This window comes from Topomyia yanbarensis, chromosome 3 (genome assembly GCF_030247195.1).
Source record: "Topomyia yanbarensis strain Yona2022 chromosome 3, ASM3024719v1, whole genome shotgun sequence".
Lineage (NCBI taxonomy): Eukaryota > Metazoa > Arthropoda > Insecta > Diptera > Culicidae > Topomyia > Topomyia yanbarensis.
The window spans coordinates 31,674,845-31,687,113 of record NC_080672.1 but is presented as its reverse complement, the minus strand read 5'-3'; the positions used below and the strand labels follow the sequence as shown (position 1 = coordinate 31,687,113).

Genomic DNA, 12,269 nt, shown 5'->3' with positions numbered 1-12,269 from the left:
AAAAAATATGGATAGATAATTATAGAGTAGATATAGGTTAGTGATTAGCGATGCGAATGATGTTTCTTGAAAAAATTTCTCTACCAGAAGACGCTATCTTGGCCTTCTTAATGCCGTCACGCATCGACTTTCGTTATCTTAGGCCCATTCAAAAATACCCTCATGGTTAGTGTTATACAGAATTTCGCTCGACTGGAAGTCGCAATCTTTGATTTCGACGTAGCGCCAAACATCCATTTTCATCATCTACTCGTGAATCCAAAAATACCAATATGGTTAGGATTATCAAGAATATTGCTGGGGTGGGCGTAGCGTAGTTGGTAAATCGATTGCCTTGTACGCAGCGCACCTGGGTTCGATTCCCGACCCCGCACATAGGGTTAGAAATTTTTCATAAGAGATTTTTCTAACCCGAAGAGGCGAATGACCTTAAGGCTTTTTTTTGTTAGGGGAAATTTTGCCACTGCGACCACTGTTCAGGTTATCTTTTTTGGCTGGCCCTGTTTGCTCTACACGTTACAAATTTCCCGAATCCAATGTAGTTGGAAGCGAGTTGTTTGTTTGTCCACATGTGTCGTCCCAACCGGGTAGTACATTATTAATGTAGCTGAGGATCCGTTTGGGACAGGTATGCCATATCTCGTGATGCGTCATAAGATGACTACCGAAGTATAGCTCCCTTCGAAAAAATAGTACTACACACTGGCAGAAAATATGTTCCGAGCTCTCGGGCTCGTAGTTACAAAATCGACAAATGTCATCTTGACTTTTGCCAATTTTTGCCTTTCTCATATAGAATGGTTATGCAATCACTCTGAAAAACGTCAACCTAATCCCGGCCCGGAGGGCCGAGTGATATATCCCATTCGACTCAGTTCGTCGAGATCGGAAAAAGTCTGTATGTGTGTATGTATGTATGTATGTGTGTGTATGTGTGTGTATGTGTGTGTGTATGTGTGTGTGTGTATGTATGTGCGTATGTGTCAAATAATGTCACTCATTTTTCTCAGAGATGGCTGGACCGATTTGCCCAAACTTAGTCTCAAATGAAAGGTGCAACCTTCCCATTGGCTGCTATTGAATTTTGGATCGATCGGAATTCTCGTTCCGGAATTACGGGTTTCAGAGTGCGGCCACACAGAAATTTCTCATATAAACTATAGGAAAAATTAAAAATAGAATTTTTATTTTTGATACTATATGTGTTCAAGGTGCATGAAACGTCGAGATTTGATGCAAACTCGCAAAAAAATTTGACGACGATTCACTTTTTTGGATTTTGGCACATTTTTGCCTTTCTCATATAGAAAGGTTATGCAATCACTCTGAAAAACGTCAACCTAATCCCGGCCAAATTTTTTTTTCGACTCGCATAAGGTTTCTGGATTTTAATAGGGGCATAGTTGATGGTTTACGGAGAGGAGTTACACCCCCCCCCCCCTCTACTGTTCACTCCCCTTCTTTAAAAATCTCTTTAAATCACCCCTCAGACCACCACCCCTTCCAGCCCTCATACCCCTCCCTTTCAACCCCATCATCTTTAAACCACCACTATATCACAAAGCATACCAATTTAAGCTGGGGAGTCGTTCGTTCATGGGATTTTCGCCCTCCTTACATACCCACCCCCGCATGACAAAATGAGTTAGCAAGCAGATAACGTTGAACTAATGCTGATTAGGCTAATGGAGTATGATATTTTTTGTTTCAAGTGTTCCACCGTCGACACGTAGCTCATCAAGTTCGTGGCTGGCATGCCATTGTGTATAAGTGCAAAGTGTACTAAGAATGTAATGGACATTTCCACGATTATGTTGAACATAAAAAGCCTCCGTGCCATAGTTTAGAGAAATGAGAAAGGCACAATTGCACCGCTAGGTGGATTAAAATAGGTTTTTTCAGATGATACTTAGCAGGACAATGTCCCGTAAATAAACCTGTGATTATACGTCTATAGTCTAAGTCTTTACGTTTAAGATCCATTAATTTTATGGCTCTCGTTGTATCTGGATGTCTCTTGCCCAAGCCGAAAGTTCTAGTTTAATGGCACAGGTAGATATACCTAGAAATGGTTCTGGTCTAACAAACATGTTTGATGAACCACGCCTGGCTAATTCGTCGGCCACTTCGTTACCATCGAACATTAAGGTTGAAACCTCTATAATCGAAAAAAAATAAAAGAATATTGCTCAATTAGAAGTCGCCATTTTAGATTTCAAAATGGCGTCAAAAATTTTCATCATTTACTTACCAAACCCGTTCAAAAAATATTCATATTGTTTGATTTATCGACAATATTGCTCAAACGGAAGTCGCCATTTTGGATTTCGAAATGGTGTCAACCATCCATTTTCATCATCTACTTCTCAAGCCCTTTCTAAATATTCCCAAATTGGCATTATCGAGAATGTTGTTCAACCGAAAGTTGCCATATTGGATTTTAAAAAGGTTCCAAACATCCATTTTCGTCATCTACTTGTCCAGTTCGTTCCGAAAATTTCTATATTGTTAGGGTTATCGTGAATATTGATCGACCAACGAATTTAAAAAAGAATGTGAAGCGAACTTTTTTTTAGCGAACTAATAAATAAATGAAACTAATAAACTAATAAATATAATGAATAATGAACACTTTTTTACAAATGGCAAACAAAGTTTCACTATGCAATATATGTGCTTTTATTGGCCAGAAAAAGTCCTAAGAGCCGACCTCAAAAATTGAAAAGCTACGATGAAGCTAATCCGGTGATTCTTCCATGAAATTACAACATAACTATAGTTATTTTGTCGGACTTTTAAAGTTACGGCCTTCACTAACGATAGTGGGTTTAAATGATTTGAGAGATTACATCATTGTGGAATTTTAACAAAATCTACATTTTTATTGGCCTCAAATGAAGTTTATAATCTTGAAAATAATATGTCTAAAAATAAGAGATTATTTTCAATTCATTTTTAAGCTGGTTGGGAATGTATCTCGAACAAATATTTTTTGATCATTTTGAAATGTTCACAGTATTCAAAATTGTGTATCCAAAAAATCTCCTGCGATGTGCGTAAATTATTTTTTATTGTGCAGATGGTTTTAATAAATTATTTTGTATCGATTTTAATAACTTTTTCAACCCTCTTTTTTACCCAATTTCACGAAATATCGAAATAAATAGAAAATCCTACGTATGTCGCTTGCTGCTGTTCTAAGGAATGATTTTAGGCTTTGGGTAAAAAAATACGGAAGATAGTGTTCCAGCAATTGACATTTTTCAAAAAAAAAAAACAACTCGACAACAGGAAGATGCTGCACAACGGCCATTTTGTGATGACTGAATTAACATGAACACTGTCCTCTTGGGCTGCAGGGGCAAAGGATCTATGTCTAAGGCCGTATTTCTTCAGCATTCCAATTAATTTTCTGTCCTGGATCTCTTACTAATTGTGGAAGCAGGCAAACGAACCACGGTTACGACCCCTTGATTTGTTCTTTCGTATTCCACCTAAGAATGACGTTGAAATAAGTATTGGTAGATTCGAGTGATTTTGAAGAATACAAATCAATAAACATAGCATCAAACACTTTTCTTTCAAATAAACATAAGCGTGCATGCTCTGGGCAGTCAGCTGCCGAGAATTTGAGAAACATTTTCCGTATGAATACGACCAAAATAAGCACTCTGGATAGTCGATTATGAGGAGTATTGCTAATATTTTAATAAATCGGTAACGCTCACGATAGAACGAGTGATAGAAAACGAGATGAATTTTTCGTGTCGGTGATGATTTTACCCGACGATTGATTGAATAAAATGCGGAATTTTATACAAGAGGTATTTGTGTACGTCTTAATTTTTTCTCGTGTCAGGAACTATTTATGTACACAGATGGAAATGCACACGTATAATGGTTTTGTAGTAAGAGGGTCTTTTATTAATGTAAAACTGCAAAAATAATATGAAAACATGAATGTAAAACTGAGTTATTTCCATCGCAATTATCGGTAGTACCGGTACCGAAAATACAGGAAATACCGACTCATTTTTTGGTACCGAAATACCGGTATTTAATACAATTAAGTACCTGTATTTTCGGTATCATGCAAAACTTTTTTTAAAGAATATATCTGACCTAGAGCTGAAACTTGATGAGAACCAAAATTACATCATCTCTAGAAATCTATCTGGTAATCATGTCAAAAGACAGATTAATCAGTAGAATGACGCAATATAAATAAATGCAAATCGCGATAGTAAAATTGCTGTAATTTGTATCCTGTTCTCCAATCTACACTGGACACTCAAATTTGTATGTAAACAGGGAACACTGGAGCGACATGTAGTTGGGATGTGATATATTGTGACAGGAGCACCAATTTGAAACGATAAAAACCTGTTTTAATCCACCTAGCGGTGCAATTGTGCCTTTCTCATTTCTCTAAACTATGGCACGGAGGCTGTTCATGTTCAACATAATTGTGGAAATGTCCATTACATTCTTAGTACACTTTGCACTTATACACAATGGCATGCCAGCCACGAACTTGATGAGCTACGTGTCGACGGTGAAACACTTGAAACAAAAAAATATCATACTCCATTAGTCTAATCAGCATTAGATCAATGTTATCTGCTTGCTAACTCATTTTGTCATGCGGGGATGGGTATGTGAGGAGGGCGAAAGTCCCATGAACGAACGACTCCCCAGCTTAAATTGGTATGCTTTGTGATATAGTGGTGGTTTAAAGATGATGGGGTTGAAAGGGAGGGGTATGAGGGCTGGATGGGGTGGTGGTCTGAGGGGTGATTTAAAGAGATTTTTAAAGGAAGGGAGTGAACAGTAGAGGGGGGGGGGTGTAACCCCTCTCCGTAAACCATCAACTATGCCCCTGTTAAAATCCAGAAACTTTATGCGAGTCGAAAAAAAAATTTGGCCGGGTTTAGGTTGACGTTTTTCAGAGTGATTGCATAACCTTTCTATATGAGAAAGGCAAAAACTCACATACGGCAAATGTAATCATGTAATGAAAAACTGTTACTTCAGTTATGCATGCGATTAATTCCTTTGTAGGGTATAGATGTAAGTTCGCCGAACTGGAAACTACCATGTTAGCACAGTTTTACGCTTTGATGAGTTTGCTGCGTTTTCGACTGTTTATGTTTTATTTTTCTATAGGTTAGGAAACGGCGCCGTTTCAGTCTATTTTTAATGAAGAACTACTGTATGTTCTCTTCTTTCGACGTTTCGATCCTTATTGGACCTTTCTCAAGGAATCTCAAGGTTCTCTTGTCTGTTAGTTCTTGCTAAAGATCAATAAATAAATGAAAAAGGTGTGCAGTGACGCCAAGCGTGTCCAAAATAAATAGTTTGATTTAAACAGTTTTCGTACGACGAGGGGTTTAATAAACCGAAATCAGAAATTTAGGCAGAACTTGACAGCTATGCGTTTAGCAAGAACTAACAGACAAGAGAACACCAAAATTTCGTTTCGATTCCTTGAGAAAGGTCCAATAAGGACCGAAACGTCGGAAGAAGAGAACATACAGGAGTAATATTGTATACGGTGCAATATTCTGAAGAACACTTAGAGGTCACGTCAATGACCTTCGAAGAATCAAATTGTGATGGTAAAACTAGCGTAAAATTGTGCAGCGTCACCGTCACGTTGGACACACAACATGTATTCCAACAACGCGTACGATTCCGTGAAACAAAACAAATTACGGTAGATTGCTAGAACTGAAGTATTCACTGTGTATTTCTACTACTGAACTGTGATTATGTGCTATACGTTCATACTAGAAATTGTTTTTATCGTTCAGATAACCCAAAATGTTATCGTTCGCCATTTTCGTACAACAACCAGAAGAGCCCACATACGATATATTATAATCACCATCAGTGGATCAGAAAAGTTGATCGTGGTACATGCCCGTAACTGCAATCCCACGGTCTGCGATGCAATTAATATCCATATCCATAGAGATTCGAAAACGAAAAAAGGACCACTAATACAATTGAGAGAGTTACATAAGCTTTACATTTATAATGTAAGATTTTTGTTTACAGTCCTGTTTCCGTAACTTTAAAATTCAAATGTTTCATAATCCATTGCAAGTTGGTAACGAATTTGGAAACATTTTTTTCCGTGCGTACCAATCTGAATATGAATTCTGGGATTATGACGGTAGCGATAGAAGCACATTAGATAATTACCGAGAACAGAACTGTGTTCAAAACAAACCAATATGAAATTAAGCAGCACTGCCTAAATGACCACGCACAAACACTCGACGAACAGCAATTTTCCACCCACCGAAACTTAATTCAAACAACCGAATGGTTTTCGAAAACTGGCAGCAAATGAGAGTTGGTGCTAGTAGTAGAGAGAAGAACTGAGGTGATAAATAACTAATCTGACTAAATGGAAAACAGAAATCCAAGCGTGAGATGTATCTATTGGTATAGAAAATTTTAAATAGTAGCACATTCGCTGAGCATATTGATTCGCACCTGGAATTTGACTGCTATTGGCTATTTCGAATAAACTCGACAGATGCGGGTAGGGGGTACACATTTTCAGAATTCTAAATGCGGCTAAATTAGTGAGATGTATTTATTCCACATCGCCGCAATAAATTATTTCACCAGCGCTTGCTATTGGTAGTTGAAGTGAAATTTCAAATATTATTCAAACAGTAAAAGGATTAATATTCAATTTATTCAAGCAAACCGGTCTTCCGGCAAACAAACGTTCCCGGTTTAAACCATTCGAACTATCGGCGGATCACTGCTCTGGTTGCAAATTATTTTAAAAAAACACAAAAAAGCCGAAACCCACAAATCGATCGCTGATTTTCAATTCAGTGTTCGATTTCGTTCCCCAGTGAATTATTTCATCGCCGAAAACAACACATTCCACCTAGGCAGGATGCTTTCTTGAAAAAAAAAATACACACACACAACTAACAGGGAAAAAATAGAAACCTTTTGTTTCCCTCCATCCACAATCCACGATCAATTTAGTGCACCGAGCAGCAGACGTGTCACGCCAGAGTTCAGATCCCGGCCCAGGCTCAGCATTCTAATTTCGACCAAACAACTGAAGTGAATGCAAGCCACGATGGACCACAAAAGTGAAAAGCACTTTCCCTGTAGCGAAAAGCCACTAAATCAAGCGAGGCAAAGTGATCCGCTCCCTTCCCCCATCTTCTTCTCGCTCACTCTCTCACTCTTCGACGTGTTGGTTCGCTTCGAATGCGGAAACGACATATCTATCGGCATCACACGCCACCACAGGACAAGGGACAATAAAATCAACTGCATATTTCATTGCTAGCCCGGCCAGATCTCACTCGGTATGCTGCGGTTTTATTGCATTTGCATTCCGTCCTCTTTGCTGTACCTGATTGGAGTACATCAGCTCTACTACGGTCCATGCGGGTACTTCCCGGAAGCAATAAAAAAAGGTTGTTTTTTTATATCCGAAATAATGCTGCCACGTGTTCTGCTATTTATATGCGATGTCCGAAACAAATTTTAAAGAATCTGTCAAGAGCAATAGGTATACAATGTTGCACCAATTGCGAGAAATTGGTGCAAATTCAGAAAAAGCAATTTCATTTTTAAACCTGGTTTTAAAATTGACAAATTTCGGGACAATTTCTGACCATACTGATACTTACCCAGATTTTCCACGTCGCACGGCAGCGTGATGGTATCGCCTATGACCGCTCGTAGCGACTGCGAGCGGGAGGTGAACTTGGGCTGAATCATCGGTGGGCTGTCGATAAAGTCTGGATCGGACAGCGAATCGGACAGAGAGTTGCCGAACGATGTGCCTGAAATTGTTGAGAGGAAAAAGGTTAGATAATCATTGCGGATGTAGACGAATTCGTGGTTGGATTTGTAGGGCGGGCTATTCGCATCTGGGGTATGGAATTGAGTAAACCAACTGAGAAGTGTTATATCAATGTAAACAGATATTCTTGAAATAAATTATTGAAATGTGAATGTTACTATAAATGGTCTGCTATTGCCATTATTTTACAAATCTTCAATGCTTTTAGTTGGGTTTCTAATGTTTTATATATCAGCAAAATTAAATTCAGTTTCATACACTATGCTGTTCTGTTCTATTCTATTCTAACCCTTACACAGCCAGTATTGAAAAGCATCCTGGAAAACACAGCAGTTATTCTGTAGTGTTTTTCTTGTCAATATTAATATTTGAAGCATATTTTCATATGTCCTAAATATAAAAACGGCCAGGCCTACTGTGCAGAGTTGGGTTTGAAGATGTTTCAAAATTAGACGGCAATCAAATTATTCATTTAACGAATAATTCAATTAACGAATTGGGGTGAATCTTAAAAGAGGAAGAAACGAGAACAACCGTACTGACCGTTTCAGTTTGAAGGGGATAAAATAAATCATTGGGAGTGACTTGGCTAAGAAGGTTAATGTCACTCCTTTGATCCTTTGTGATGGGACAGAGGTATTTACACCTTGCCCTGGCTAAAAAACCAAGGTTAAAGCGCCTTTACTCCCTCTCATTATTGACCAGAACCAATTGAGAGTGCAAAACGTTCATTGGAACAGCATGTTTGGGAATAACATGATGAGCCACATCGTGCAATCTATATTGATTCCTGCATGCTACTCAATACTGACGCCGACCACGTCCGAATGCACATATTCTGGGAAAGAAAGAAATGTTAGTTAGAGACCAAGGAATCCTCTGCATTTCCACATGCATCACGGGAAGCGGAGAATTGTTAGTAAGTATGCCAATAGCGTAATAATAATTGCTCTCGGCAGCTGGCTGCCGATAGTTTTGGAAATTTATTATGAATAAAAATCGGAATCATATACAACAAGTATTTTAGTGAGTCTCAATTTTTTATCGTGTCAGATACTATTTTTATAAATAGTTGAAATCACACATGTATAATGATTAGGATACACTATTCTACACGGAAAAAAATGTTCTTAAAATTGGGAATAAAGTGCAAAGAAATCTGGAACAATCACTTTTTTATGTTATCATGAAGGACCACGAACAAAAATTATGTGTATTATAATTTAAATTTCCCTTCAGTAACGCTCGTATAACGCTTTTATTAGTGTAAATATATGTTTTGTTTTGTAAACTTCAGCCACGGTTTCAGCCATGTCATTGCCAAATCGATTTTCTGTACGTGAACTAGTCCACAAATTTATGAGCATTATTCATAAAAGCAAAGGTTGACTAATGATGTTATTCATAGATTTAGGAATATTAGTTCACAAAATTAAAACATACTGGATATTTTCTCGTGAACTATTTCACGAAAATTTTATTCATGAATCCATTCAATCTTCATGAACTAACTCATGATTTCTAATATATTAGTCACGACCCAATATCCGCGCTCGAGAAAAAGGTCGGAGAATCATGAAATATTATTTCATGGTTCATGATTTCTAGAGCAAATGTCACGTCTGACTATACGTGATCGTCAAATAGTTCATAAAATCATGAAATATTATTAATTAATTCGTGAATTGGTTCATGATTCCTAGTACAGGATTTATAATCTATTTTGCGTGATTGTGGTATTTAGAAGATATCCCTAATCATTTTTGATGTCATGCAACATGGTAATGAAATTATTTTGATTTTGAGTATTATTCGTGAAATCATTGTTGTTCCATGGATTTTTTCATGAAATGACCAGGTGCTAGAGACCAGTAATAGGTACGAGCCGTAGATGTACAACCTCGAAAATTGTTTTTTATATGACAAAGTACAATGTGATCTCTGGACAGAAAACGTAAGCTCAGCACCACAAGTCGTGTTCGCGATGTAGTTCATAAAACAAGATACCGCGAATCAGTTACAATTTTATGATCCAGTTATTGTCACATTACTACGAATAAAAAAAAACAGATAGTAACCAAAACAACAGATCGCGCTCAGGGAAAGAGAAATTACGAAAATCGAGACTATGATCTCGAAATCATGAACATAAATCAAGTTACTCGTGATTAAAATATCAAATATCGTGACTAAGATCCCGATATTATGAACATGCTACACTCTACTCATGGCTAGAAAATCACGATAACGTGAATAAAAATCACGCAAATCGCGAACAGAAATCATGAACAGAAATTCTGCTAATCAGACAGAAAAATCCGACAGTGAACTCGTGAATAAAATAGCACGGTAACATGATGAGAAATCACAAAAATCGCGAAATAGCTCCCAAAATCTTGAACATAGTTTGACTATCGGCAAACTGTTTATATTTCTAAACTATGAACAAGAATCATAACAAAATCTGAACATGTCTAAGGAACAACAACAGTCATTCCACCAATCATTCGAATGTAACGCCATGGATATAACTATTGTAAAAACAAATAATTTCATGAATACAAGGTTTAATATTCATAATTGCATAAACCGTTCAGTTCACGAAATCGTAATCTTTTGTTCGTGGACTTTGAACGAATTTTTTCGGTGTATATTTCTCGCTTTCGAGTAAAAATTGGGTAACAGGTACTTCTACATAAGGCGTAAATTTTAGTGAAATCTTTGTGTTGTGTGAAGGACATAGGTAAATGGGTGTCAGTCGTTTACTTAAGAACACAATTTGTGTTTTTGGCTTGAATATAGTGTCAATCCGATGCTAAATTAGAACAGCTGGAAGTTAGTGTCGGATTCTGATGAGGTTGGCTTTAAACCCATAAAATTATTTATTTACTATTTCCTTGATAATACTACTTTCATATGAGAGGCTGAGAGCAAGAGTGGGTTAAAAATTCACTGCGAGCAAAAACGGTGTACGTTTTATTGAGAGCAAAACCGGTTTAAGTACCAGTCAGCGCAGAAATGGAATAGAAAAACCTTAGCGCAAAAATGGATTAAAAAGATATACCACTTTTGCCCTGAGAGGAAAAATATTTCATTTTTATCCTGGTTTCAGAAATTATCAAAAATCAATGAAAAGCATCATAAATATGAATGTTGTTTGAAAGAAGGTGGTCAACAGACACCGAAAATTTACCATTACCGCCATTTTGAAATAAAAGATAACGACTTCCGGTTACCACAAAATAGTCAGAACACCATCAATATGGATGTCATTTATAAGGGGGGTGGTCAGTAGACATTGGAAACTGATGATTAGCGCCAATTTGAAATCCAAGATGGTGATAGTCGGTTACCACAAAATAATGAGATCCACCATCAATATTGGTGTCATTTGAAAGGGGGTAATCAGTATACAACGGAAATTGACGATTAGAGCCATTTTGAAATCTAAGATGGTAACTTCCGGTTCCCACAAAATAGTGAAAACCATCATCAATACAATTGTCATTTGAAAGGGGGTGGTCAGCAGATATCGGTAATTGGTGATTGGCGCCATTGTAAAACCCAAGATGGTGACTTCCGATTACAACAAAATAGTGAGAAGCACCACCAACACGGGTGTTATTTGAAATGGGATGGTCAGTAGACACCGAAAATGGACGATTATCGCCCTTTTGAAATCTAAGATAGTGACTTCCGGTTACCACAAAATAGCCAGATCACCATCAATATGGATGTCATTTGAAAGGGGGTGTTCAGCAGATATTGGAAATTGACGATTGGAGCCATTTTGAAATCCAAGATGGCCACTTCCGGTTACCACTAATTAGTGAGAACCATCATCAATATAATTGTCATTTGAAAGAGGGTGGTCAGCAGACATCGGAAATTGATAATTACCGCCATTTTGAAATCAAAGATGGCGACTTCCGATTACCACAAAATAGTGAGAGCCATCATATATAGGGATGTCATTTGAAAAGTGGTGGTCAGCAGTCATCATAAATTGACGGTTACCGCCATTTTGAAATTCAAGATGGTCACTTCAGGTTACTACAAAATAATGAGTTTCACCATCAATTTCGATGCCTTGTGCAAGAAAGTGGAGCAGACATTGGAAATTGATGATTAGCACCATTTTGAAATCCAAGATGACGACTTCCGGTAATTACTAAATTGAGAACCACCATCAATATGGACGTCATTTGAAAGGGGGTGATCAGCAGACATCGGGAATTGACGATCAGCGCAATTTTGAAATCCAAGATGGCGACTTCCGGCTACCGCCAAATAGTGCGAACCACTATCAATATGGATGTATTGGAAGTAAGGCAGACATTGGAAATTGATGAATAGCACCATTTTTAAATTCAAGATGGCGACTCCCAGTTCCCACAAAATGGTGAGAGACATCAAC

General features: G+C 37.6%; 1 protein-coding gene across 7 annotated transcripts in view; it reads right to left on the bottom strand.

Annotated features, from left to right (window-relative positions):
• LOC131693297 (lachesin-like) overlaps positions 1–12,269 on the bottom strand; it is a 303,507-nt gene that overhangs the window by 49,222 nt on the left and 242,016 nt on the right. For all 7 annotated transcript variants that reach the window (XM_058981007.1, XM_058981008.1, XM_058981009.1 and 4 more), the window contains one exon: positions 7,677–7,832. In XM_058981007.1, coding sequence (XP_058836990.1) covers positions 7,677–7,832 — 156 coding nt within the window. The remainder of the gene's footprint in view (positions 1–7,676; positions 7,833–12,269) is intronic.